The following is a 26,593-nucleotide window of genomic DNA, read 5'->3' as shown; positions in this document are numbered from 1 at the left end:
TATGAGCCATCGGGCAGGAAAATCCCATCTTCTGCCCCATTTCTCCCCATCCCGCTCCAGCACCGCTGCTGAGCTGCTCAAAACGCGTCCTGCTGCCCCAGTTCCCCCTACCCGTCTACACGCCCTCCTAGAAACAGAGAAACTTCATTAACCAGGGCACTAATTGTCCTTTATTAGGCTGAGCTCCCCATGGAGAACCAGGATTCCCAATTTTGGTTTTGGGGGGTTTTTTTGGATTCCTGATTTTGGGGGTTTTTTTTGCTTATTTGATATTATTTTCATTAATTTTTTTTTTTAAAGATACACGTGTGTGTGTATATATATATATAAAATATGGCGTAGGACCATCCGAATCCATCTCTGCTCTTCCTCAGGACAGCGTGGAGGCGAGGAAAAGCCGGGAGCAAGCGCCTGGATAGTATAAATTAAGGAAAAGGAGCCTCGGCGGTGCGGGAGCATCGGCCGCTGCCTCGGCGCGGGGCTCAGCTCAGGGGGGCAGAGGCTTCTCGCAGACGTAGTAGCACTCGTAGGTGCAGTAGACATCGTTCCACTTGCCCCGACATCAGAGGTGGGCACAATCCTCGTTGTTCCCGCTGTTGTTGGGTTCTCCCTCTTTCCAAAATCTGGGAAGAAAAGGATGGAGCTGAGAGAGGGCGGCGGGAGCAGGTGGCAGAGCCCTGGGGTTGGGAGAAGGGCAGGGAAAAGTGAAACCCGTTGGATTTTTGGGTGGGTTTAGATGCCAAATTTTGCTTCTGCTGGTGTGTTAGACCTTGTGGCCATGGCCGTGCCGGGGCAGGGTGGGGGAGGGGCATGGAGGTTTTGGGGTGATGGGTGGCAAACCCCAGGGCAGGCCAGCACTCACGTGAACGTGGTTTTATAGTCGGTCCCGTCGATCCATTCCCATTCCCCTTCCGAATTCTCATCCGTCAGCCCGATCCAGAAACGCTCATTCCTTGTCCTGAACATGATAAAATTCTGCAGCGGGGAGAGGAATCAGGAGGGAAAAGCACCGGGAAAAGGCTCCTGGAGCCGGCTGGAGCCATCTGAGCTCCGTGTTGGCTCCGGGAAGGGAGGTTCAGCTCTGCCCTTGGCTATTTCTCGACCAGGTGGAGGTGCAGGATTGGTGCCGGTGCTCAGCATCCCGCCCGCATCCAAGGGAAGGCAGGGATGCAGGCAGAGCAGGTTCTGCCTGCTCTCTGCTGGCTGATCCAAAGGATAACAGGACCAGCTCCCGGCTCCCGGGATGCTCAGGATGGCAACAGGGAGCCAAGGAGGCACAGGAGGATTTTGGGAATTCTGGAACTTTCCTGCCTGGAGCTGGGATTTTTTTACCTGCTTGGTGTAGCTGTCAATGACAGCCAGCCGCGAGTGCATCTCCTCGCACGCAGCCTTCGCCTTGTGCCAGCTTGTTCTGCTTAGGGAGAAGTAGTAACATTTTCCGTCAAAGTATTCCCATTCCCTGGATCCAGGTCCGCAGGGAAACACTGGGGAAAGAAGGATGGGAGGGAATTCAGGGGGATGGCACGGAGCTGAGCTGGGCTTATCCCACCAAGAAAGTTTTCCCAGCAGAGCTCCAGTGCCAAACTGGTCCAGACGCAGCGGCACGGTCCTGCAGCTCGGCATATTGGATTGCCGGGAAGGTGGCAATTAGCACCCCCCAAAAAAAAGGTGGTCGGGGTTTTGTTTTTCCTTATTCCCAGGAAAATTTGGTTCTTTCTAAAATAGAAATGTGTTGCTTCTGGCTCAGTGGCAAATCCAGTGGGGGACGGATGTGCCGCACCACCTTGGCAAAGCGAAGTAAATGATTTAGGGAACGCTTCGGGAATTATTTAGGGAGACCAGAGGGGAGGAAAAGCAGCCAGGACTTACGGAGCGAATCCCTGCTGGAGAAATTCTGTTTCTGTTCCGGGTGCACCTCATCCAGTTTGGAAGAAATGGCTGAAACTATGGAGAGAGAGGGAAAGATGCCAGATTATCGGTCGTGCACGCCGACTGCCTGCGAGTGCCTCACCCCACCAAGGATCAAGACGGGATTTACTTTTCCAGCAGCCTATGGGGCAAAGAAATCCCTGGGAATTTAAAATCCTGGCTCAGATTAGCCCCAGAGGGTGGCACGGACGTCAGCGGTCACGCCGTGGGACAGTCTGGGAGCTCCTCTGGAATTAGGACCTGTAGAGTCCTCTACGGCGCTTGGCCTTCATCAGCCTCCTACCTGCCTAATTAATTAGTTCAATGATGTCCCAGTACCTCTGGAGAGCGACACAGCGAACAGGATGATGATCAGCAAGAAGGAGAGGGCCAGCAGCAAGTAGACGGTGAAAAAGGATCTCAGCTTCTGCTGGAAGAAGTTTCTGTCTTGAAAAGAAAACAAACAAACAAACAAAAACCCCCCAAAAAAAGATGTGACACATAATTTCCCTACGGATCACCAGGATTTTTTCATAGCTCTTCTGGTTCCGTTTATCAAAGGGTTAATAAATAACCCAGAATCGTTATCTCTTTGCTACAGGAGCCGAGGTTGTAGTGATAATTCCTGCTCAGATCCACCTGGGGAGCTGAGGGCACCCCAACGCAGGCGGCGACACGCGGCTCAAGGGCAGGGCAGGTGACATATAAAATAAAAATAATTTCAAGCTCCCACCACGTGTTAGGGGCTGTGACACATTTTTGGAAGCCTCCCAAGCTGTCTGGCGACCCTTTTCCAAGGGGAAATTGTTCTCCAAGTGATCTGGGGGGCTCTTTGCTGTCCTCAGGTGCCCTTCCTGGGGTGGGGGGACACCCATGGGAATCCCCCCCGGGTGGCAAGGATGACCCTTGGGAGCTTTGCCAGGGTGCTGGGCTGCTGGCTTTGGGAAGCTTGACTTGGGAAAGCTCCGGGAAAAGCCTCATTTCTCCCCGGTCCAGGACACTTGCAAGGTTGGAGCCTCTCAGGTGTTGCTGGTGGGGCACCACCACCATGACCAGACCTTCATCTCCATCAGCGCCCACCACCCAAGACCTCCGAGCCGCAGCAATGAGCTCCTCGGGGTGGGCTTCCCCACCCCCCCCAAGCAACTGCGTTAGAGCCGACCTAAGAGGAGAAGGAAGGAGAGCACGGACCTTCCTCTCCCTCGGAAACCACGTCTTGGTGGAGCCAGACCGCGCTGGAGGACGCAGCCTCGTTATCCCGGTTCCTCCTACCGGAGGAGGCGGCGGGTTGAAGCCGGCGTGGCTGGAGTTACCTTTAAAAACACGCAGATCGTTGTGAAGATGTTCCTCGTCCATCCCGGGAAGGGGATGCAGCTCAGCCCCAAGCAAACAGCAGCTTTTGCGCCGGGATCTCTGGTAATCGAGGACTTCCACTGTCCCTAGGGATGGTCAGTCCAAAGGTTATAATTGAACCAAGCTGTCCTATTGGTTTGGCCTCTCAAAATAGCCGCTTGGATCGTGTCCACTTCCAATAATTTGTTTGTCCCTGTTTGTTTTTTTCCTCCAGCTAAGCCAGGTGCCTTTTTTGTTTGCACTTTTCCCCATCCCTTTGGATTAAAGAAAAAAAAAACACCAACAAAAAATAATTCTCAAGTTTCTGAAGGTGTTTCCTCCACATTTTTGTGGTGGAAAAATGATTTGGGGTTTGGAAACCAAAGCTGAAGGCGCAAGCGGCGCCCCAACAGATGCGCTAGCTCCCAAAAAATATAAACGGATCCGGGTCCAACGCAATGCCGGTGTGGATGTGCATCCACGTGGGATGGAGGTGCAGGAGCAGCTTCTCAATTAAGGGTCGCTCCCCACAGTGATCCATCGCCCAGAAAGCGTACGGCCTCGCTGGGTTTTCTTTTCACCTTGGTGGCCGTGGATTTTTGCTCCTCTCAGCCCCGACAGGGCACCAGGAGCCGTTTGGATTTAGCTGGCGCCCAATTTTCTTCCCTATTTTTAAAAGCTGGCGTCTCCACGCATGTACAGACAGCTGTAAGGTGGGGCTGGGGATGAATCGTTCAAGGTAAAAGGTCAGAAAAAGATGAAATAAACAGTAGGAAACCACCTGAATTTGGAAATTAGAAGCAATAAGGGTTTAAACCAGCCCTCCAAGCGCTTCAGGAGACGCGGGAGGAGGGTGAGCCGCTGCTCCACCAGGGCAGAAACACATCTGATGGTTCAAGAAGAACCTTCCAGCCCTTTCTTCCTGCAATTTGCCCATGGCCACGCGATGTTGACAGCTCCCCTCCTGCTTCCAAACCTGAAAAAGCTCGCTTCGTGCCATCTGAAGTTGTAATTGCCGTTGTGTGCTATTCCACACGGTTAGCAATTAGGCGCTCTGCGGATCCGACGGAAAAGTGGTACGTTGGGACCCTCAGATATTAAATTGGGTCGTTTGCGGCGCCGGGCTCGCAAGCGTCCCACTGCAAACATCGAGAGAACATTTAGGTTCTTCCCGCAGCCTTGACTGATAAGACAGATTTTTACTGGTTTTAATTTTCCTTTCTGCTGCTTTACCTTCGCTCTCCAAGCCTAGAGTGCTGGGACAGATAGCGCTTGAAGTTTTAATAACGCTAATTACTCCCACGTAAATCTCTAGGCTTGGGAGAAACACGTGGCCGTACTTATTAAGCCAGCAGCCTTGGGATGTTTTCCAAAGCAGAGCTGGGGCGTTTTTTACCATTGTTTATTTGCCCCAAAGCTACGCTGAGATTGTGTGTAGGAACAGAAAGGAGGCCAGGGCGCAAAGACCAGCCATTAACGAGACGCGCAGCGATGAGGATTTCATCACAGGGGGGGTCACTGCCATCCAGGTCTGTCTGAAAGCCAACGGCTTGTTGCATAAGCTGCAGCTGAAGGGAGGGCAGGGGGGGTGGGGGGTGAAAACCAGCTGTATCGAGGCAGAGCCCGGAAAAAGCTCAGCTGAGACATTAATCCATCCGCTGCGCTTCCGAGAAGGACGCTGTTAGCGTCCAAAGACACCGCTCGGTGTCACCAGCCACCTCTTGATTTTTTTTTTTTAAAAAAAGCATTAGCTCAGTTAAAACCTCACAGCACGAGAAAATGTGTATCAAAAGCATCTTTATTTAATAAATACAACGATATGAAAACATCTTTGGCTCAAGAACCTGAGAACAGCTACGTCACAGCCCGTGGTGTTGGTCACCTGGGGTTACAACATTGTGGGGAGGAAAAGGAGAACACAGACAATAAAAGGTGACGAGGAAAGGTGGCTGCTCCCAGTAAAATCCAGAGATAACACCAGCTCAAGAGACATGTGGCTCTCCAGGCCGGGCGTTCAGGACACCCCACAACCAAAACCTTTCTGAGGAGCAGCCTGAAGAACTCAATTTGAACGACAGTAGAAGCGAGGTGACATCCTGGACTTGAAAACGCTCGCCGGCCGGGCAGATCACCTCCACTTTTCCAAGAAAAGAACAGCTCTGGAACGTGTCGCCCAATTATTTCTTCCCCGGCAGAGTGCGGCGCCTTGGTGCAGGGCGGTTAAGCAATCGCAGTCAGACATGAACTGGGAGTCTGGGGTTTGGGCTGCCAGATTTTGTTTTTTTCCAGCAGCATTCTGGAATTCCGTGCTTATTAAGCAGCTTCCCAACGTTTAGTGGTGGGGGAAGAGGAGAAGGCAAAGAGGTTAAACTTGTAACCTCAGCCGGTTTTTGGTCACTTCATCAGTGGGGTTCCCAAAAGCTAGGTGCTCCCCGGCCCCTGAGGCACAGAAAATGGGGGGAATCCTACCCAAACCAACTTTCTGAGAAGCCATTTCATACGAAGGGCAGAAGGACAGAAATTTTGCCCCAAAAATACATATAGCAGCTTCCAGAGAAACAGGTTTTTACACCAAAGGGAGAACTTCACATGTAATAAGGAACAGCAAACGCTCTGCTGCTTCAGACTGTGCGTCAAGGAGCGTGTGAAACACTACAGTGGGGCAAAATTGCCCGAATTTTATCGATTTCTTCCTTTTCAAAGGTTAATTTGAGGTTCCTCAGCTGGGGCAGTGCTTGGCACAAAGCAGTAACGGCACTGGGAGAAATCTTATCGCAGAGGTGGAGGCACAGCGCCTGCAGGTGCTGCAGCGTGGCTAAACAAGCCAGCCCCACGTCCGTCAGGGAGTCAGTGTCGCTCATCTCCAAGAAGCGGAGACGTTTCGCGTGGCGGACGATGAAGGAGATGGCAGCGTCGCCGAAGCTGCAGTGACGGAGCACCAGGCGCTCCAGCTCCTCCAGGTGCGGAGCCGCCTTCTGAATCCCTGTATCGGTGAGGCGGTAGGTGCCGCAAAGGCTGAGCGTCTTCAGGCGGTTCTGGGAGGAGACGTTGAGCAGGTGGTGATCGAAAAAACCCGGGGTGTTGTGGACAATGAGGTGCCGCAGCTGGGGCGCCGCAGAGGCGAGGAACCAGGCGGTGGGGATCTCGCAGCGGCTCAGCTCCAGCACGGTGAGGGAAAGGGGGATGCTCTCATAGGGGACGTGGCGGAGATCCGTCTCAGCCAGGGACAGCCGGTGGAGCCGGGGGCAGCGCTTGCTCAGGGCAGCCAGCAGCGCCGGGGAGAGCAGCCGCCGCTTGCTGACGGAGCAGAGGGTGCCCCGCATCCGCAGCGTCCGCAGGCTGTCACCGAGGTGGCGCCGCACAAGGTGCCACAGGCTGTGGGAGCACAGCTGGGGGGAGAGAGAAAAGGGCCTGGTCCCAGGGGGTGGGCAGGGGGGGACCACCTCTGCCTGCAGCGAGGTGATTCCCCCTGCTCCCAGCCCCCGCCCGCAGCGGGGCGCCCACCCCGCCCCCCGATCTCAGCCCCCTGCCCGCAGTAGGGTAACCCCCTCACCCCCCACCCGCAGCGGGGTGACTCCCCCCCCAAACCACACTCTCCCCCCAAATCGCACCCCTTCCCCCCCGAACCACCCACCCCCCCCACTCTCCCCCAAATCGCACCCCTTCCCCCCCGAACCACCCCCCCACCACTCTCCCCCAAATCGCACCCCTTCCCCCCCGAACCACCCCCCCCCACTCTCCCCCAAATCGCACCCCTTCCCCCCCGAACCACCCCCCCCCACTCTCCCCCAAATCGCACCCCTTCCCCCCCGAACCACCCCCCCACCACTCTCCCCCAAATCACACCCCTTCCCCCCCGCCAATCGCACCCCTCCCCCCCCTTGCAGCCAGGCGGCCCGTACCCGGTGTGGGCTCAGATCCACGTATCTCCAGACCATCGGGTCCTGCACCAGCTGCTGCCATCGGCGACAGACCCTGCGGGGGGGGTCGGTCAGGGCCCGGCCCGGCCCGGGGGGGCGGGGGATGTCGGTCAGGGCCCGGCCCGGGGGGGCGGGGGGGTCAGTGCGGGGCGGGGGGGCCCTACCTGGCCGCTCGTAGCCGGTCCCGCAGCGGCAGCAGCGCCAGGACCTGCAGCAGCACCAAGTCGGGCAGCACCGACACCTCCACACCCGCCGCCTCCGCCATCTTGGCCGCGTCTTCCCCACGAGGCGGCGGCCCTTAAACACGTCACTTCCGCTTCCGGCCTCGCTCCCGGTAACTTCCGGGTCTAGCGGCGTAGCGGCTGTGGCGGAGTGACGCAGGGCTCGGTAGGCCCCGGGGGGGGGGCTCGGACCTCCTTCTTTAATCCCCTTCCTTACCGACACCCCCCCGGTGCCTTCCTGCGCCTCCCCGTTAACCCCCGGTGTCTCATCCCTCAGGCAGCCATGATTGAAGTCGTCTGCAACGATCGTCTGGGCAAGAAAGTGCGGGTGAAATGCAAGTATCCCCGGGAACGGGGGAGGGGGTGGTTCGGGGGTGGTGGGGGTGGGGGTGAGGGTGCTCCCGGTTCCCCCCGTTTCCTTAACGGCCCCGCCAGCACCGAGGATTCCATCCGCGACCTGAAGAAGCTGATCGCGGCGCAGACCGGCACCCGCTGGGATAAGATCGTGCTCAAGAAATGGTGAGTGGAGCCGGGGAGGGGGGGTTGAGGCAGCCGGGGCCATCGCCCCCCCATCCCCAGGGCGGTGGGGTTGGTACCGGCTGCCTGAGGGCTGTTTTCTGTCCCCGCAGGTACACCATCTTCAAGGATCACGTCACACTGGGCGACTGTATCCATCTGCGGGCGGGTGGTTTACGGTGTTACCGGATGGGGGGGTGCGGGGGGTGGGTGCCCTGCAGCTTTGCCCCCCCCCCCCCCCCAACCCAACACCACCCCATCGACCTTACGTCTTTCTCCTTAACTCCATCCGCTAGATGAGATCCATGATGGCATGAACCTGGAGCTCTACTACCAGTAGCAGCTGCCATCCCCTCCCGGCTCCCCGCGGTGCTCGCTCCCCCGTGGGACCCACCCCCTCCCCCACCAATCTGCGTTTCCCCCCTTCCCGCCCCTCAGCTGGAGCCATGTTGAGGCTCTAAACCTGCTGTAGCTGCCCTGGAGTGTTTAAGTGGTTTATAATAAACGTGTCTCTCGAGTCTCGTTGTTGTGTGGCGCGGCGGCGGCCCCGGGAGCCGCGGGAACGGCGCGTTGCTGTTTCTCTAATGCGTTCCTGCTCCTTTTGTCCCCCCTGCGGCCACCGTCCTCTCCCGCGTCACGTGCCCAGGCCCGCTTCCGGCCTCACTGCGGCTTCCCGCCCGCAGCCAATGACCGCCGGAACGGCGGGCGCTTCCACCAATGGCCGCGCGGGGAGGTTGGGCGCTGCCTTCCCTTGGGCCAATGGGGATAGGGAAGGGGCGGGCCGTCCCCGCCCCCTCCCCGCGCCAATGGGGCCGGGCCGGGCGCGGGCGGTGCGGGAGGCGCAGCCGAGGGAAGATGGCGGAGGAGGAGAAGCTGCCCGCGGGCTGGGAGAAGCGCATGAGCCGCAGCTCCGGTACGAGCAGCGGCCACCGGGAGGGGCTGGGGGGTGGCCGCCCCCGCGGTGCTGCGCCTTCTTGGGGGCCCGGGGTTGGGCCCAGGTCGGGGTGCGGCCTGGTGGGCCCGGCCTGGGCCTCGGAGGGGGGTGGGGAGCCGCGCTGGGGGTGGGGATGTCTGTGGGGGTTGGGCTGCGGGGCTGCTGTGCCTGAGGGCGTCGTGGGCCTCGGCCGGGGGGCGGAGCGGCTGCTGGGGGCAGGGGGGCGCTCCTTGTGTGGTAGGGGGGGCTGGGCCTTCCAGCGGGGTCTGGCCTCCTCTTCCAGGCTCGAAAGGTTCCTGGGAGGCCGCGTTCTCTAGCTGGGCTGTTCCTGTCGCTCGCCTGAGGGGAGGCCGTGAGGCTGGTGGGGTAGAGGAGTCTGTGAGGGCCCTTCTTTGTCAGAACCAGCTCACCTGAAGCATCCTGGAGCCGTGGCCGTCCGGTGTTAGGTCCAGGCTCTTGGCTGGAATCGCAGCTGGGACACGGGCCCCTTTGCTTCCCCCCGCCCAGCTGGGCTGTTGCAGCCCCTCACTCTGCTTTGGCTTTTTACCTGAGCCTGCTCCGCTCCCAACATTCAGTGGAGAGCTTTGGGCTGAAGGATTCCCACCCGTCCAGTTGGGCTGTTGCAGCCCCTCACCTTGCTTTGGCTTTTTACCTGAGCCTGCTCCGCTCCTAGCTTCAGCAGAGAGCTTTGGGCTGAAGGATTCCCTAGAAGGAAGCAGAAATCACCTCGGTCCGTGCTGTGAGTTATAGCAGGTAAATGCACGCGCGGCTCTGAGCGCTGCAAGGCCTTGGAACCGCAGAATTACCCAGCTCTAACGCTGAATGTGTTGAGAGGGGACTCCACAGGAGCTTCATTCTCCACTACCCGGAGAAAATACAGATCTCTTGTGCAGGAAGGTCTTCTTTTCTGGTAGAAAAAAAAGGGGGTTTTTGGAAGGAAGGGTCTGCGCCATACAAAGATGTGATCTTTGCTGCCAGTAGCCACGTTTGCTGCGGGATGCGCTTAACGGAGAGGCTCTGTGCTGCTTCCCCCTTGTAAACAGGACACAAGAGAAACAGGGTCTTGTCCCTCAGCCAGAAACCCAGCGCTGCCCACCCTCCTGGCAGCGGCAGGGTGCTGCCTGGGGGTGTTGGTGGTTTCTGGCTGTGTCAGTGGGTGTTTTGTCGCTAATCCAGGCGAGCCGCGTGAGTTGGAAAGGCAGCTGGAGCCTGCTTCTGCGTGGGGCTGCTGCTTTGATTAAAGGCGCTTCCTGACGGAAACGCTCGCGTTGGGAATTACGTGGAGTTGTAAAGGCTTCTCTCCCACCTTGGGTGTTTGAGCTGATGGCGTGGATGTGGCCAAGCACGCGCAGAAATCCAGTCTTCCATGCCTTTGGGGTCGAGGAGGGGACGCTGGGGGCCAGGAACATGACACTGGGGGTCGAGGAGGTGATGCTGGGGGTCTGCCAGGAGCTTTTTTTTTAACCCCAGCCCCCCCCCTCTGTCCACAGGCCGTGTTTATTACTTCAACCACATCACAAATGCCAGCCAGTGGGAACGGCCCAGCGGCAGCGGGAAGAACGGCCAGGGGGAGCCCAGCAAAGTGCGGTGTTCGCATCTCTTGGTGAAACACAACCAGTCCAGAAGACCCTCGTCGTGGAGACAGGAAAAGATCACACGGACCAAAGATGAGGCACTGGAGCTTATAAATGGCAAGTAAATGCAGGAGAAAGAGAGAGAATATGATACTGGCAGGAGAAAGAGAGAGAATATGATACTGTTGGAAGGGGAAAAGTCGTTTTCAGGCTAGAATTGAACCCCGAGACGAGTGGTTGTGTCGTGAACTTGCTATAGCAAAGGGTTTTTTTCAAGCCAAATGGTTTGAACGTGGACTTTTGTGTGGCTCAGCCCACCCGGAGAAACAATTTTGCTGTATGATTCGATGGCATAAAGATAGGTCCCGGCCCAAATGTCTTCCCCTCTGTGTTTTTTTTTTTTTTTTTAATGTTATTTCAGAGGTTTGTTTGTATTTTCTGTGTAAATGTGTATTTTTCTATTAAAAATAAACTTCTTGAAAGATAAACCAGATGTTCTTTAAACATTGCTGTTTATTTAATGCCACTTGACCCCTTGCCCTAATAGCAACTTAGAGTAAGTTCTGATTAACCTCTGCTTGAAATCAAGTTGCTTGTAGGAGGCAATCAACCCTGCACAGGGCTGTACGGGTGATCCGACGGGTTTTTCCCAAATTCCCAAAGCGTTCTGGTTTGTGGTCTGGTCTAGGAGTGAGTGCGCTGCATGCCTTCCGCAATCATAGGCGGTGTTAATTTCAGCAGCCTCGATTATTTTAGTTCATTTGTTTTTCCTTGCAACTCTGGCTGTAGAATTGAATTGATGTCGTGTTTCTTCAGCGTTGAGGTTTTGCTCTTAGCGTGGCAAGTTCGAAGCCCAGCTGTTACTCCTGGCTTTTCCCTTTTAGCATAAGGAATTTGAGGGCTTAAGGTGAGGTTTCAATTAGTGCCGGTGATTAACTGAAACCGAGACCGTGCTCCTTTAGTGGGCAGCTGTGGTTTTTTTCTGGCGGCAAGGACGCCGAGGCTAGCTGGCGCGCTGCGGGCGCGCAGGTTTGTACCGCAGTACTGCGTCTGGTGTATCTTTTACGGCTTCAGCCATGAGGGAGAGAAGGTAGCGAGGGTGTTTTGGCTATCATTAGTCCTAATCAACAATTAATTTAAAGATTTTCTTACTTGCCACCCCTGGGAGGGGAAATTTTGCTCAGTAAAGCAAAGCACCCAGGCGGTGACCAGCAGGTGGTATCTGCTCACCACCTTTTGGAAGGGGAGATGAGATGAACTGGCACAGATGGGAATATTTTATTCTTTTTAATTTTTTTCGGGGGGGGGGGGGGGGGGAATTGTCTCCTTCAGGTGAGGGTGGCTGGAAAAGTGTGACCAGAGGAGGTGAAGTGGGATGCACGCCTAGCGTGGAGATGTGTGTGTGTGCCAAGGGAGTTGAGGCTGGTGTGAAGATTAAAAGATTGCAATATTTCAGCTGAGCTGCACGTTCTTTCTGTCTTCTCCTTCTTCCTATTTTTTTTTAATTATTCTTTTAAGAATAAAAAGTATTCTAGAGCCGTCTCTTGCAGTGACGTTCAACTGAAAGGCGAGCACAGAGCGTTCTACGGCTCAGAGGTTAAATGATGCGTGATGCTGGCGTGGCGTTGGTGAATCTTTGTAAGAGGGGGTAATTTCTATTTTTAGAAGGGAAAGTTGTCTTTTTTTCTCTCTAAAAGAGGTGTTCCAGGAGCTTGTGACTGGGTAGGCTTTTTGATACGGAGATATTACCTAAATTGGTTATTTTTAGAAGCCTAAATAATGTTGTTTGGGCTCAACAGTCGTCATCGTTCTTACTTGGTTTGGGTGCTCCGTGGTAGGGTGAGGGAAAGAAACGATTTAAACTTTCCCCTTTTGGAAGGATGAGGTTAAGCTTGGCAGCTTCCGAGCCTTCTCGCTATCAAATAACCCTTGTTCCATAATCCGTCTGTGGGGTCCGAAGAGGAAGGAGTCGTGATTAAAATTTCCTTCGTGTAAACGCCCCGCTTGTGTTGTTGGTAAAGAGAATTAATTTTTGGAGCGGGAATGCCGCTCTCAGAACAACCCAACCCTAACCCCTGTCCTCTCCGCGTTTGTCCCCAATGAACTTTATTCCTGGGAAGGTCACAGGGACCATCAGGTGACGATTAATTATTTTCTGGTGGCTTCTTGAAAATGATTGTTTCTAGAGCAGCTGAAACTTCCCGGGAGGATGGGCGGCTTGGCTCGGCCGCGGCTCCTGACAGTCAGGCGTCGGTGAACTTCCCTGCACAGATGTACCGTACCTGGGGAATGGAATTATAGCGTGGAATTGCCTAAGTAGGTCTCCTTTTTTTGGCATGTTTGGTTTGGAGAGGGGATAACGGCTGAGATCTCCCTCCGAATCTAGCTGGGGCGTTTATACACGAATAAAAACCCGAGAAAGAAATGAGATGAAGGAATTCTTTGTTCCCAGGGGAAAGGGGATGATCCTGAAGATAAATGTTTTCGGGAGGTGAACTTGACTCGATGTCAGATATTCCAGTTGGGTGGTTTGGAAGCCGTTCAGGGAGTCGCAGCGGAGGATGAAACGGGGGTTCGCCCTCCCGCTGGGAGCTGGAGCGCTCGGGGTGCTTTTCCAACCGGCGATAACATCCCAGGGAATGCGGGGTTGGGAGGAAATTCCAGAGCTGAGCCTGACCCTGGTATTCACGGCAGGAAAACCTCCTAGTCCCCTCTGCCCGCTTCATCGAGGGGCAGCTGGGGGTATCCTGCCCTGACGTGTAGCAAAGCCTGCTTCCCAGCTAAACCCTGCGTCTGATCGGTTTCTATCCGTTGTTTCTTGCATTGGTGGTGTTTAATTACTCTTAATTAATTCCCTCCCCGTGCTGACCTCCGAGTGGATTTAGAGAACCCTGCTCTTTACCAGCCTGGTTTTGCACGCTGAGCCAACCAGGCTTTTAGTTTCTGGGAATGTAGGTCATCCCTTCTGCCATTTCTGCTCTTAGCCCTCCTTTGCACTTCAGTTTCAATTAATTTTTCTCGAGCGTGGGTTCATCGTGCTGTGCAATATTCCAGCTGTGCCTTCTACTGGGGCGTTTACTCCTGCCTTTCTCTCTGCTGAAGATACCAGGAGCTTCTCGCTTTTTTAAAGTCACACTGCCTGTTTTGGAGTGCTTTGTCATTCCCTTTTGACGTCCTCCTCTTTCTGATCGAGCCTCTCTGCAGACAGCAGGTTTATTTGGGGGTTTTTTGGTTGTGTTTTTTTTTGTGTGTGTGTGTGTTTGTAAATAGGTGCGTGAGTTCACTTGGTGTCGTTGGATCTCGCCGGGTCCTTGGGGTCACGTTTAATATTCTGATCCTCCTGCCAACGGTGCTTCCCCCCCCCCCCCGGCTCCAGCTCGTTACTCACGTGTGCCGTTAGCTTCACTCCGTTTCTTGTTGCAAAATCGGTCAGGATTCATCCCAAAGCGCCATCCCTTGGATGCTGCTCTTCCCCAGCACTCCCCATTTCAGCACCATCTGTTGCCATTCCTTTTTTTTTTTTTTTTTTTTTGCGCTGATACCCCATGATTTGGTTTCACTTAGCCCTGGAGATTTTTAGGGATACTTTATTAAAACCCAGACAGTGGTTTGTTGCGGTTTGTTTTTGTTTTTTTTACACTAATCTGTGTAATTTATTCCAAACAGCCGAGATCATTTGGGGAAAAGTCTTGTCAACCCCGCTTGACGGAGCCAAAGGTTAGAAACAAGGTGTCTTCTTCTGGTAGAGGTGCTTTGAAACAGCTTCCTTGGCTTTAAAAAAAGCCTTAGGCTTCTTCCAGGAAAACCTTCCCGTAGCTGACAGGCGGGTTTTGCTCTCAGGCTGCTCGCTGGCATAAAATTAGGAAGTTTTAATAACTAAATTCTACTTCAAGGCGTAGCTGGTTTTCTCTGCAAGCTTATGAAACCCTCTTGACCCCTCGGAAAGTGCCGACGTGACCGGTTTGGGATATAAACATCAACGCTCTGATCCTTAAATTTGGGTCCTTCATTACTTTGACATCAGGACGTATCGTAAAGCTGTAATTCCTGATGCTTCTGGGTGCGCTGTTTGACGGGTGCTTGCAGCTCTGCGCAGTTAGATACGTATTTATGGTGCTGCAAATAGGTATTTTTAGGATAAACTCCGTTTTGTCAGCAAGTAGAGTGTTGGTGCTCAAGCAGCTTAGTTTAAGAGGATGAACTGGTACCGGTTTCTTTCCTAAAACTGTCTTCCACCCAGATTAAGAATCCTTTTTTCTCTTTTTAATGCAGGATAAATAGCCATTGTCTTAAGTTTTGTAAAGTTTTGGACTTGCACGGTAGACTTTTTCCGCCTCCACGCGTGCATCTAAGCAGCAGGTAGGATCCGCGCGCGTTATAATCTCACTTGGTGCTGAGCGCTGGTGTTTTCTGTTGGAGCAGGTTATTAAGGTATTAAGATAATTCAAAAGCTGTAGAAAGTTACATTCAGGGCGCCTGCTTAAAAAAAAAAAAAAAAAAATTAAAATCTAGGACAAGAGCTAATCAATCTCCTTTTCCCATTTTTTTTTTTTTTTCTTTTGGTCTGTCCAGCTGGAAAAGCAAACCCAGCCGTCCTGAACACCTTGCTGGATTCCAAAGGTTGAGGCTAGTGGCAGAAAGAGAAGACTGAGTTGGGGAGGAAAAATGGGCTGGAGGGTTTAAAATCCCTTAGTTTTGTCTTGTTAGCGTGAAACTGCGACAAAGGAGTGAATTAAGAAACGGCTAGCCTGCTTTTTCACTTCTGCTGGACACGTCAACCTCCGCTCCGCTCGTTACAGAATGATTTTCTTACCTGCTCCCAGCCCTTGCAGATATTTCCTCTGCTGGATAAAATTCCCTAGCCTTTAAAACGAGCTGGAAAAATCCTTATTTCCTCATCTTTTTGCATCGTAAACCGCCCTCTCCTTTTTGTGGGAGCGTGCCTCCAAATAATAATGCCTAGCTCTGGAATTAACATGCCTGACCCTCACTTGCGGCTGGAAAAAACCATGCTCAGCCCAATTTTAGGTATTATATATATATATTTATTATTTTTAGAGACTTATCTAGCAAAGTGCAGGCTCTTTATATATGCAGGCTACAGGGCTTGCGCGGGACCGACCTGAAATAGGAAGCTTGGTGATCAAAAAACCAAAAAAAAATAAACAGAACAGCTTTGAGAGGGGGAAACTGCATTTCTTTTCTCATTTTTTTTCCCCATTCATCGGTCGCTTCTCGGTGTTTCTCTTTGAAGGTAGGAGGCTGCTTAGGTCTAAAATGGAAGCCAGGCCTTAGAGATTCTTTCAAAAGGTGACGGGAGGTTTTCTGGAAAGAGGGGCTTGAAAATTAAAAGGGTTTCTAGAGAGAATTAAGTTTGTCTGGCTCTACGCAGCCGTCCTCCTGCGGGAACGTTTCTTGCAACCGGTGCTAAATTGCATTTTGGTGGGGGGTGGCAGCGAGTCGGACCCGTGCTGGCTTGGGATTTCAATTAGTGATCCCGCTCCTCTTAACGAAGGAGCCGGAGTCTGGGGAGGCGCGTGGAGCTTTGCGGGATTTTCTGGTCTCGAGGGTCTGTGACGAGCTGCCGGGCGGCACCGAGGGATGTGTCGGGGGCGCTTGTGCTTTGCCCAGCCCCGAGAGCCCTCAGCATCTGTAATGAGTGGCTCTATAATAATTTTAACAAGCTGTTGATTGGAAAAGATGATCTCTCTCTTAATTTATCTTCTTACGAGCTTGGGATGGGGGGATCTGCTGGGTTCAGGACAGGGAGGTGGAGCTGCGAAGACTACAACTTTTTTTTTTTTTTTTAAATACCTTTTAAAAAGCTGTCTTGACAAATAATTCACTCCTCGGGGATTCTTCTGGTGAGGTGAGCTCTTCTGCAATCAAAAACTCATCTTATTTTCGAGCCCGATAAAAAAAAAAAAAAAAAAAAAAAAACAAAAAACCCCAGTTGATTCTGCCTACTACCCCCTCCCGAAGCACAGGAATTTATTATTTAATAGAAACTTAAATAGAAATGGACTACGGTGCAAAGCTGGAAGAAAACCTGAGACAGGCACTTTTGGGGTGTTATGGACGTTTAATTCTGGCTCTGTTCTGGGGGGGTCTGAAAGCCTCGTTCCATGTGCGTAGGTTTTGGGGAGCAGGGGGGGGAGGGGGGTTCCCCCCTTTTTGCCTTCCCCCACCTGAATTCTTCCCTTCTTTCCAGGCTACATCCAGAAGATAAAATCGGGAGAAGAGGATTTTGAATCTCTGGCTTCCCAGTTTAGCGACTGCAGCTCGGCCAAAGCGGGAGGCGATCTGGGTGCGTTTGGCAGAGGTAAGCCCAGCTCAGCCCGGCGGCGTGGACGCCGGATCGGGATCACGGGGTCGATCCTGATCTTCCTGGCAGGGGGAAGGGGGGTTTAATAATGCTTCATCACGTAGGGCCGAAGGTAAAAACGGATTTAGATGCCAGGTTAGCCCGCTGTGCGGGAAATGTCGTTGGATGCCTGGAAGTTAAACCAATTAGGAATGCAATGATTAATATTATTCCAGGCTGAGAGGCGATGTTGTGCAAACGCCCTTCGTGAAATTGGCTTTTCCTGCTGGGAAAAAAAAAAGGATTTTCCAGCTATGCTGACTGGAAATCCGGTGGCGCAGCATAATGAGCGCTGAATCAGGAGGAGGCGGCTAAGCCTGGCTAGCGGCACGGCGGAGAAATGATTCGGCTTTTATTGGCAAGTGATTAACGAGTTGTGGAAATAAGATCAAGTCGCAGCCCACTGAGATAATGGTGCCGGTGAGAGGTTTTGTTACACGGGATTCTCGATGGGTGCAGTGATGGAGCGACAACAAAAGGCCGGTGGATGCTGCGTCGTGAAAGAGATTTGCTGGCGTGGGAGGAAAAAAAAAATCTTTCGGATGGGGAAGTGTAGCACTGAACTTTGTCTTAGGGATGCTTTTTGCCGTAATTTCTGCTAGGAGGAAAATACAAACGTCCCAAGTGCGGCTACAGTATTCGGGAAAACAACCCAAAAGCTTTTTCTGACGAGGGTGTCCGTGCGTATTTTGTTTGAAGAGGGTCTAGGAAGGTTCTTGCCGGGGAGGGGGAATGCTGGATTCGTTGATCCCATCCGTATCCCAAAGCGTCGCAGCAGTTGCTTCCTCAAACACATCCACTCAGGCGGGGGTGGCGAGATTTTATGGATTTTATGGAATGAAGCGTTAATCCTAGGGTGCTGTGCCCGCTGGTTTGGGTTCAGCGGGTGCTCAGCTCATCGTGCTCTTCGGAGACGTAGGGGAAGAGATTGATTTGGGGGGTTTTTTTGGTTTGTTTTTTTTTTTCCTGGCTGCACCAAAATGTAAGGAAATTTTGCAAGAGGCGGTTTCCACTAGATGGCATTGGAACCATGCGTGGTGGCCAAACCCCTGAGCTGTCAGTCCAACCCCCTCTCTACCTCTTTTGAAGCCAAATAAATAGAAAAAAAAAACAAAAAACAACCCAAAAAAGTAATTCGTTAGAACTTGGAGGACGGGTTACTTGGGAGGCGAAGCCGTGAAACCATTTCAATCTGTCTTCTGCAAACCCTTCAGCATTGTCAGGTGGCTGGTTGAGGAAGACCACCGTGGTGTAGTGGGGGGGCTGGTACCTCGTCTGATGTAAAGGTTTCAGGTCCTAGTGGAAAATAACCCCCCCAAAAATTCGAGGGAACGACGCTGGCTTTGTCACTGGAGCTCGTGAGCCGCCTCTTCTCGCAATTAATTGAAACAAGAGAAGCGAAACTCTGGAAAGCCGTATGCATCAGGTCACTCCGGTGATAAAACATATTTTATTTTTTTATTTTGGAAGGGGAAAATGCCAAGCTGAAGCTATTACTGATCCCGAAAGGGAGGAATCGAGCATCTTCTGCGGCATCTAACGGCCTCGGTAGAGGAAGAGGGAGGGAGGGAGGGAGGTGCTAAAGAAAAAGATAAATTCTGGAGATGCTGCCGGGCTAGATGCGATGCCTCTGGGATGTGCGGGCTTCGGGGGGGGGCGGGAAGCTTTAATTTGCAAAGAGATTGGCATCTGGCTGTGCTGGGGGGGCACTGTCACCCCCCAGCCTTCGCTGGCAGGGAGGAAGGGTCCCCTCTGTGCTGGGGGGGGGCACTGTCAGGTCCCCTCTGTGCTGGGGGGTGGGCACTGTGACCCCCCAGCCTTCGCTGGCAGGGAGGAAGGGTCTCCTCTGTGCTGGGGGGGGCACTGTCAGGTCCCCTCCATGCTGGGGGTGGGGGGGCACTGTCAGGTCCCCTCTGGGGTGGGGGGGAGGCACTGTCACCCCCCAGCCTTCGCTGGCAGGGAGGAAGGGTCCCCTCTGTGCTGGGGGGGGGGGCACTGTCGGGTCCCCTCCGTCCTGGGGGGGGCACTTTGCGTCTCATCCTGCTGCTGAAGCTTTTGCTGAGAGCCCCCCCGGTGAGACCTGGACCTGCTGGCATCAGTAAAACCTCGTTTGTTTGTTGGTTGTTGTTTTTTTTTGGGGGGGGGGGGGGGGGGGCAGTTTCTCTGGTCTGACCTGTGTCACGGGGGAAATTAGTGCCCCCCCTTGGACCCCCCACCCCGTAGCCGGCTGCTGTCTTTCCTCTGGGCTTGAATTTTTTGGCTGAGCCCCTCACTCTGCTCGCTCCTTCCCCCCACCCTGCCGAGCCACGGGGGGGTCCGCTGGTGAATCTCCCCCGGGGGGGGTGTGGGGGGGTCCCTCCTCCCAGCACCTCCAGCTTTCCCCAGCCTGGATTACTCAGATCTCCTGGAATTCTGTGGCTGGCAGACTGGAGCCCCCGGAAAAGCAATTTTTTATTTAGGTGATGCCATGATCCCTGTGTGCCTTGTCAATTATTTAGCGCCACTTGTAACGAACATCAGTTCCGTTCCCGGCTGCAAGACCGGCCTCCACTTGTGCCAGTGAGTCTGCAAAACAGATTTTTTTTCTCTTCCTTTTGGGTCCACGGCTCTCTGAGTATCTTTCCTCCCTGCAGTTGTGTCTGTAGGATCCGAAAAAAAAAAAAACCCAACACCCAACCCTGTTGAAAAAAGAAAAAAAAAATTCTGCGAACGCGTCGTTTTGCATCATCTTCGGGCAGCAGCTGAAAACAAACCTGCAGATTATTAATTGGTGACTTTGTGGTTTGCCTGGGAGCTTTTTTGGAGGTTTGCTTGTTTAGGAAGATGTTGCGTTTGTTGCCGGGCTTAATTAAACTTTGTGGTGTCTGCTCTCCGCAGGTCAGATGCAGAAACCTTTCGAAGATGCTTCGTTTGCGCTGAGGGCTGGTGAGATGAGCGGCCCCGTGTTCACAGAATCAGGGATCCACATCATCCTACGCACGGAGTGAAGTGCCTTGGTGACCCGTCGAAAGGAAAAGGGCGAGGGGAAGAAAGGAGAGAAAAAAATAAATAAAACGACAACGGGAAAAAAAAAAAAAAGCCAACCACAAAAACGAAACCTACTCCAACCCTGCACTCTCCCAAATGAACTTCATCTCCAATTTAAGAGAAAAAAAAAAGCAAAAAAAAAAAAAAAAGCTTATTTCATATCTCAGTGTCTTCTGTGGCACCTGCCCCTGTGTTTTGCCCCCCCGCCGAGGTGCATGGTCAGCCCAGGGTGAGACCCCCACCCAAAATAAAGCCAGTAGCGTCTTTCATCAGCAGAGGGAATGTTTAAACCCAACATTTTTGGGGGGGGATGCCACAGCCGCTCGAGTCCTGTTGCCGTGTCTCCTTAAGCAGAGGGATGGTGGATGCTAAAGGTCACACACTTCAGTGCTTCCCCCCTCCCCCACCCCCCCCCCACCCCCCCCAATTATTTATTGCCGCGACGTGCGAACGGCAGGTGCTGGGACGGAACGAACACCCCAACCCCTCTGCATGTTTCTTTCCACTTTTTTTTTTTTTTTTTTTTTTTTTTTTTTAATTTTTATTTTTTGGAACCAGCCCCAACGCCATTTCGCTCCGCTCTGGGTGGGTTGACCAACCCATTAATTAAAAACCAATTAAACCCGGCGGGTAGCAAACGAGGAGCCAGCTCGTCCGTCCGTAGCTTCCCTTCAACTTCCCTTCTCCCATCCCTCCATCCCTTCCCCACGGTGGCACCGGCAGCTCCCTCTGCTCCTGCCATCGCTTTCAACTCTTGGAAAAACTTGAAGATGCCTTTTTTTTTTTGGGGGGGGGGGGGGGGGAGGGTCTGATGACAAGAGTTCCTGGCCAGTGGTTGCCACCACAGGCAGATCCGTAGCCGGCCCCAACTCCGTTGCGGTACATAGGATGCTCTGTGCTTCCACAGCCTGGAGTCGCTCCGTAATTTTATTTTTTTTTTATTATTTAGGATGCCATTCTGTAGGACGGACATTATCTTGGATTTTTTTTTTTCTTTTTAACTAGAAAGCTGTTGGGTTTTGGGGGGTGTGTGTGGGTTTTTGGGGTTTTGGTTTTTTGGTTTTTTTTTCCTCTGGCTCCTCTTGAATCCCACTTGTGGTTTAAACACTGTAAGGCGTTGTTTTCCAGTTACGCTGCATTGCTTCTGTTTAGCGAAATAAAAATGGGGGGGGAATTAAAAAAAATTTAAAAATAAAAAATATCCCAGCTTCGGTCCAATGCAAACCAGCTGTATAGTTCCAGCTCTCTTACGCAGAAAATAAAACCCTCTCCAATTAAACATTTCAAGAGCTCTGGTATTGATTATTTCTCCTCCTTTGCCTGTAGAGATCTTGTGGCTTCTATGAGAACAAAAAAAAACCAAACCTCTGCAATATGTGCTGAGCTGGCTCTTGTTTCTGTGGGGTTTTTTGTTGGTTTTTTTTTTTTTTCTTTTTAAGTCTTAAAATGGAAATGTGGCCGAAGACCAATTTGGAAAAGTTTTTCTGACGCTAGAAGCTGATATCTTTTATCCCCCTTTTTTGTCACTGCGTTCTGCTTTGCATCGAATCAACGCTGGATTTCCTAAGAACTGCTTAAATCCTGGTGGATTGGGGGGTTTTTTTTGTTGTTTTTTTTTTTTAATTTTTAAATTTTGAAAGGTTCATCTCGAAAGGTTGATTTTTAAAGGTTCATTTTGAAAGGTTCATTTTAAAACCCGGTGCTTCTAGCGCGGTTTAGGAACTGTTTCCTGCCTCTCCCGCGTTCTGTGAATTTAAGTGTTCCTTTTCTGGTGTGAAATTGGCCGTTATAGGGAGCGTGGCGGTGGGTTTCCTTTGTTTGTTGTGGGGTTTGGTTGGGTTTTTTTGCTAAAATCTGCCATTTTAGAGCTGGAAAAAGGCACCATCTCCTGCCTCCTCCCTCCAATTACTGGACCATCAAACCCAAACCTCCGAATATCCCTCGCCGTTCTGCTTTTTGTCGGGGAGATGGAAAGCTCCCGCACAGCAGATCAAAGTTGGTTTCCGTAGCTACACATCGATTTAAAAAAAATAATAATAATTAAAAAAAAAACCAACCATCCAGCTCAGGGTGACAAAGCGGGTGAGAACCTGAAAAAGAGGAAAACTCTCGAATAAGTGGGTGGTGTGATGAAAGCGGGAGCGGAGGTAAATAAAGCGCTTGGTGATGGTTGGGGGTGTTTAGGGTCTTTATTATGGCTGATTATTATTATTATTGTATTTATTATGGCTGATTATTATTATTATGATATTTATTATGGCTGATTATTATTATTATGGCTGATTTATTATTATTATGGTATTTATTATGGCTAATTTATTATTATTATTATTACTAAGGTGTAACAAGGGTGTATTATTACTAAGAGCTGGGGGGGCTCTGTGCCGTCCGGTGGGCTCCAAGCAGCCACCCAGGGAAGAATAAATACCCTGAGGCTACTCCGGCGTTACTCGAGGTGGGACCTACGTAGTAAATAGACTTGGTGGCTCTTCGGTTCCAGCGTTGGGGTGAAGCCAGCCCGGCGTCACACCCAGGGGAACTATCCTGCAGTGCTGAGCGGCAGCTGGGGCTTCGAGACCTCGGAGAAGGAGCGAGCGGGTGCGTGGGGAGGGTGGGAGCTGCTCTGGAATTTGGGGATGGGTTATCCCAAAATTTGGGTTCGGCCACGCTGGGAAAAGAGGCGCAGCATCGTGGTTCCCGTAGGGGATCCTGTGCTCGGAGCTGCTCTCCTGCCTTTTCCCGAGGGAGCAGCCGCTGGTTGCTGCGCTCGCTGGTCCTGTATCCCGATTCAGCGACGGATGGACGGCCTGGACGGCGATTTTTTTCCCAGGATAAGTCATGGAGCAGCACATCCCCGCTCCTGCGGGAAGACCTTGGCTGGATGCTCCAGCCGCGTGTCAACCCTTGGACCCGTCACCAGCGTGGTGACACTGACAGTAACCGCTTCCGACAGGATCGTGTTTGAAACCTTCACTTTTCCGGAAGGATCATTTAAGGAATTTCTTCTGGTTTCTTTCCAGAGCCTGAGGAAGAAGCTTGTCGTATCCCGGGAAATCAGGAGCCAGCTTGGAGGCAGGGCTGGCGCGGGGGGAGGGGGGGATGCTTTTCCCCAGCTCCCTCAGCCCACCAGGAGGATGCTGAAGGTGAGAGGCAGGTGGGGAAGGGGGGACGGACCCCGTGTTTGTCCCCCCACCCCAAAACCGGGCTCAGGAATGATTTTCCACCCCGTGCCGGTGGCTCTCGCCGCGCCGCGGGAGGTGGCATCCATCACTGTCAAGCGCCGTTATCAAAGCGGAGCTGAGGAGCTCCGGATCTGTCCTCCGGCTGGTGACGCAGCAGCTTCCAGCCCTGGGAAGGAGCTTGGGAAGGGAATTGGGAGCCGTGTCGGACTTCCAGGAAAAACGCACCTCTCTCACCGAGGGAAAGGTTTATCCTGGGGGAAGTGGGTCTAGGAGAGACAGGGAAGCTCATCCGCACGGCTTTAGGAGCTGCGGTGAATCCCGCCTGGAAGGATCAGTCCTTGGGACACGGGGGATGCTCACGGTGGACATTCCCACCCCGAAAGAAATAATATTATTTTTTTTCAGGGGAAAAAAAAAACAAAAACCCAGAAGAAATAATTTTTTAATTTTTTTTTTTCAGGGGGAAAAAACCCTTTCCTGGGCACACCGTGAAGCAGTGGGCAATATCCTGGTGAATAAACCGAAGTCGGGATGGGGTTAAACAGAGCGTTGGGTTGGGATGAGGGTCCAGGGGTGCTGGGGGGAAGGGAGATGTGACCGAGGGGTTCAGTCCTGACGTGTTCCTGCTCACAAAGGCGCTGCAGAACTTGTGTTTCCTGGAAAAACACCGTCAAGAGAGAAGGGAGGCACTGGGATGGAGCAGGAAGGCACTGGGATGGAGTGGGGAGGCACTGGGATGGTGGGGAGTATCCGTCAGGGAAGTACCCATCACAGAAGTATCCAGGGAAGTACCCATCAGGGAAGTATCCATCAGGAAGTACCCATCAGGAAGTGTCCATCAGAGAAGTATCCGTCAGGGAAGTACCCATCAGGGAAGTATCCATCAGGAAGTACCCATCAGGAAGTGTCCATCAGGGAAGTATCCGTCAGGGAAGTACCTATCAGGGAAGTACCCATCAGGGAAGTATCCATCAGGAAGTACCCATCAGGGAAGTACCCATCAGGGAAGTATCCGTCAGGGATGTATCCATCAGGAAGTACCCATCAGGAAGTGTCCATCAGGGAAGTATCCATCAGGGATGTACCCGTCAGGGATGTACCCAGCAGGGAAGTACCCATCAGGAAGTACCCATCAGGGAAGCACCCATCAGGGAAGTATCCATCAGGAAGTACCCATCAGGGAAGTACCCATCAGGAAGTATCCATCAGGGATGTATCCATCAGGAAGTACCCATCAGGAAGTGTCCATCAGGGAAGTATCCATCAGGGATGTACCCGTCAGGGATGTACCCAGCAGGGAAGTACCCATCAGGAAGTACCCATCAGGGAAGTACCCATCAGGAAGTACCCATCAGGGAAGTATCCGTCAGTCCCAAGAGCGGGAGCCGATGGGGAAGCAGCAGTTGTGGGGCTGAGGGTCCTGGGAAGAGCGGGGTCTCCACCACCAAAGCAGCAGCACCCAAATCAGCACCCCTGGGTCCCATCCGTGCCGGGGGAGCTCGGGGTGGGAGTGGGGTGGGGGTCTCTTTCCCTTTGGATAAATGGCTGCCGGGCCCTTGCCCACGGGGCTGGGCTGGTGTCCCCGTGCACCCCGGGAGCATCCATGAGTTTTCCCACAGCCTTCCCTGGGATTTGTGTTCTCCAGGCTTTCGGAACTGGATCCCGAAGGGCACATGGACAGACGGGAGCGGCTTTATTTAACACTGCTGTTTCTAATTGTCCATAAAAAAATATATATATATATAAAAAAAAGAAACCACCCAGGGAGCGCTCGGTGGCTCGGCTGGGGAACGCAATTATTTTTCCAGGCTCCATCTAATCCTCGTTACTGAATTTCTTGATCCTTCAGATCCTTCTCCCCAGGGAACTCACAAGCGCAGCAAAATCCCATTGGCACGATCCCGTCTTTGCGTCCGCCAGAGCCCCCTCCACTCCTCCATCACGCCACCCCCCGTGTCACTTTGCATTTCATTAACATTCCAGCTGAATTGCTGAATTAATCCCGTATTTTCCGATCGGTGCTTCCAGCCTCCTGGCACCGATGGTTTTTATGGCTCACCCTACTCGGAAGGACTTTTGGGGGAGGCAAAGGTTGGAGGAGGAGGAGGATGAGGATGGAACCTGCATCTCCAGGACCTGGTCCCACCTGGGAGCATCACCGGTGGGACCAGCGCTAGATTAAAAATCCATGATCTCCGCTTTTCCACCACCCGCAGCTCTCGTGGGTGAAAGAAAAAACATCTCCCAGCTTCCAAATATCCCAGGAAAAAGCGATATCCCTCCTTGGGAGGTTCCTGGGTGTCCGCTTGGATGGTGCCTGGACCTCTAGATGTAGCTCTTGAGCTGTTATAGAAGATGAAACCCCAACCACCACCCCAAAAAAAAAACCAAAACAAACCACCTCCCTGCAGGGCCGTTTTGTGCCCCTGCCTGGCATCTGCCCAGGGACTGGCTTGTGCATCCCATAGTTCTGCAAACACAACCTTAATTAGATCATCAACTGGATCTAATTTGCTGAGTTTCCCCCCTCCCTTCCCCCCCCCTCCCCCCCCCCCCAGTTTCATCACAGATCCGGCTGCGCGCGGCGCTGCCAGAGCTGCTGGCAGCATCCAAGGATGAGGCTGGAGCGTTTAGCTTTTCCCTTAATGAACTTTCCTGCTCATTATTTTTAATTCATTTCCAGCTTCCATAAGAGGTGGCCGGGCTGTGGTGCGGGACTCATCCTGCCCGGGGGCATCCTGGAGGGTTTGGGGGGAGGGAAACGATGGTTTGTGCCTGGTCCTGGCTTGGAGAGGGGATGGAGAGAACAGGGATGGACTTCATATTTTAATTAATTTTTTTTTTTTTTTTTTTGCCTGCAATTTAGCACAAAGCCCCTTTTCCTCAGCCCGGCTGGGCTCGGAGGGTGCTGACGTGGGTGCAAAGCCAAGCTGCAAGGTCAAGGGCGGTGCTGGCTGGGCAGGGGGGCTGCTGGAGACCCCCTCGCCCGCAGCAAAAGGCATCGGGGTGCGGGACCCCCGCATTTCCTCGCACCCCTCCCCCCCCTCCCCGGGCTCTTTGTGGGTGCTGAGGCGGAGGGAGGCTGGAAAGGGGGGCTGGGGGTGCCCTGGTGGGTGAGGAGGGACTGGGATGGAGCATGAAGGCACTGGGGTGGAGGGGAGGAACTAGGAAGGAGCAGGAAGACACTGGGATGGAGGGGAGGCACTGGGATGGAGGGGAGGCACTGGGATGGAGCAGAAAAGCACTGGGATGGAGTGGGGAGGCACTGGGATGGAGTGGGGAGGCACTGGGATAGAGTGGGGAGGCACTGGGATGGAGCAGGAAGGCACTGGGATGGAGGGGAGGCACTGGGATGGAGCAGGAAGGCACTGGGATGGAGTGGGGAGGCACTGGGATGGAGCAGGAAGGCACTGGGATGGAGGAGAGTTTTTCGAGTTTTCAGGATTTTTTTTAATTATTATTTTAATTTTTTTCCTGGCGGCTTTTTTGCTTCTTTTTTCATTAATTAATGATTAATCACCGCTCACCTGGCGCGTTTCGCTTCCTCAGTGAGCTGCTGGGAGCGATGGGATCCATGGAGCATCCAGAGCCAGAGCTGAGCCCGTTTCCCTTTTC

At 52.9% G+C, this 26,593-nt stretch overlaps 4 protein-coding genes across 5 annotated transcripts; 2 read left to right on the top strand and 2 right to left on the bottom strand.

Annotated features, from left to right (window-relative positions):
- Positions 1 to 147: 147 nt before the first annotated feature.
- LOC119156976 (hepatic lectin-like) lies at positions 148 to 3,359 on the bottom strand. Of its 2 annotated transcripts, none has more exons than XM_037407456.1 (6): positions 3,222 to 3,359; positions 2,248 to 2,355; positions 1,870 to 1,944; positions 1,333 to 1,411; positions 863 to 958; positions 148 to 623 (listed from the first exon to the last, which is right to left on the bottom strand). In XM_037407456.1, exons 1-6 carry the CDS (start codon positions 3,262 to 3,264, stop codon positions 563 to 565), a joined length of 462 nt encoding a protein of 153 aa, XP_037263353.1. In that variant the 5' UTR covers positions 3,265 to 3,359; the 3' UTR covers positions 148 to 562. The 2 variants fall into 2 exon arrangements, with proteins under 2 accessions (XP_037263353.1, XP_037263352.1); XM_037407455.1 differs by having other exon boundaries at positions 863 to 975; positions 1,333 to 1,484; positions 3,222 to 3,355.
- A 1,663-nt stretch (positions 3,360 to 5,022) lies between these two features.
- On the bottom strand, positions 5,023 to 7,446 carry FBXL12 (F-box and leucine rich repeat protein 12). The gene is made up of 3 exons (XM_037407465.1): positions 7,325 to 7,446; positions 7,143 to 7,215; positions 5,023 to 6,629 (listed from the first exon to the last, which is right to left on the bottom strand). Exons 1-3 carry the CDS (start codon positions 7,423 to 7,425, stop codon positions 5,874 to 5,876), a joined length of 930 nt encoding a protein of 309 aa, XP_037263362.1. The 5' UTR covers positions 7,426 to 7,446; the 3' UTR covers positions 5,023 to 5,873.
- An 18-nt stretch (positions 7,447 to 7,464) lies between these two features.
- Positions 7,465 to 8,415, top strand: UBL5 (ubiquitin like 5). The gene is made up of 5 exons (XM_037407466.1): positions 7,465 to 7,547; positions 7,659 to 7,720; positions 7,817 to 7,900; positions 8,011 to 8,048; positions 8,194 to 8,415. The coding sequence occupies exons 2-5, from the start codon at positions 7,665 to 7,667 to the stop codon at positions 8,235 to 8,237; spliced, it is 222 nt and encodes a 73-aa protein (XP_037263363.1). The 5' UTR covers positions 7,465 to 7,547; positions 7,659 to 7,664; the 3' UTR covers positions 8,238 to 8,415.
- Positions 8,416 to 8,679: 264 nt separating this feature from the next.
- PIN1 (peptidylprolyl cis/trans isomerase, NIMA-interacting 1) lies at positions 8,680 to 21,075 on the top strand. The gene is made up of 4 exons (XM_037407328.1): positions 8,680 to 8,810; positions 10,322 to 10,522; positions 16,617 to 16,727; positions 19,647 to 21,075. Exons 1-4 carry the CDS (start codon positions 8,753 to 8,755, stop codon positions 19,754 to 19,756), a joined length of 480 nt encoding a protein of 159 aa, XP_037263225.1. The 5' UTR covers positions 8,680 to 8,752; the 3' UTR covers positions 19,757 to 21,075.
- Positions 21,076 to 26,593: the final 5,518 nt, after the last annotated feature.

This window comes from Falco rusticolus, chromosome 13 (assembly GCF_015220075.1).
Source record: "Falco rusticolus isolate bFalRus1 chromosome 13, bFalRus1.pri, whole genome shotgun sequence".
In the NCBI taxonomy this organism is placed as follows: domain Eukaryota; kingdom Metazoa; phylum Chordata; class Aves; order Falconiformes; family Falconidae; genus Falco; species Falco rusticolus.
This window is presented reverse-complemented; position numbering and strand designations above follow the sequence as displayed.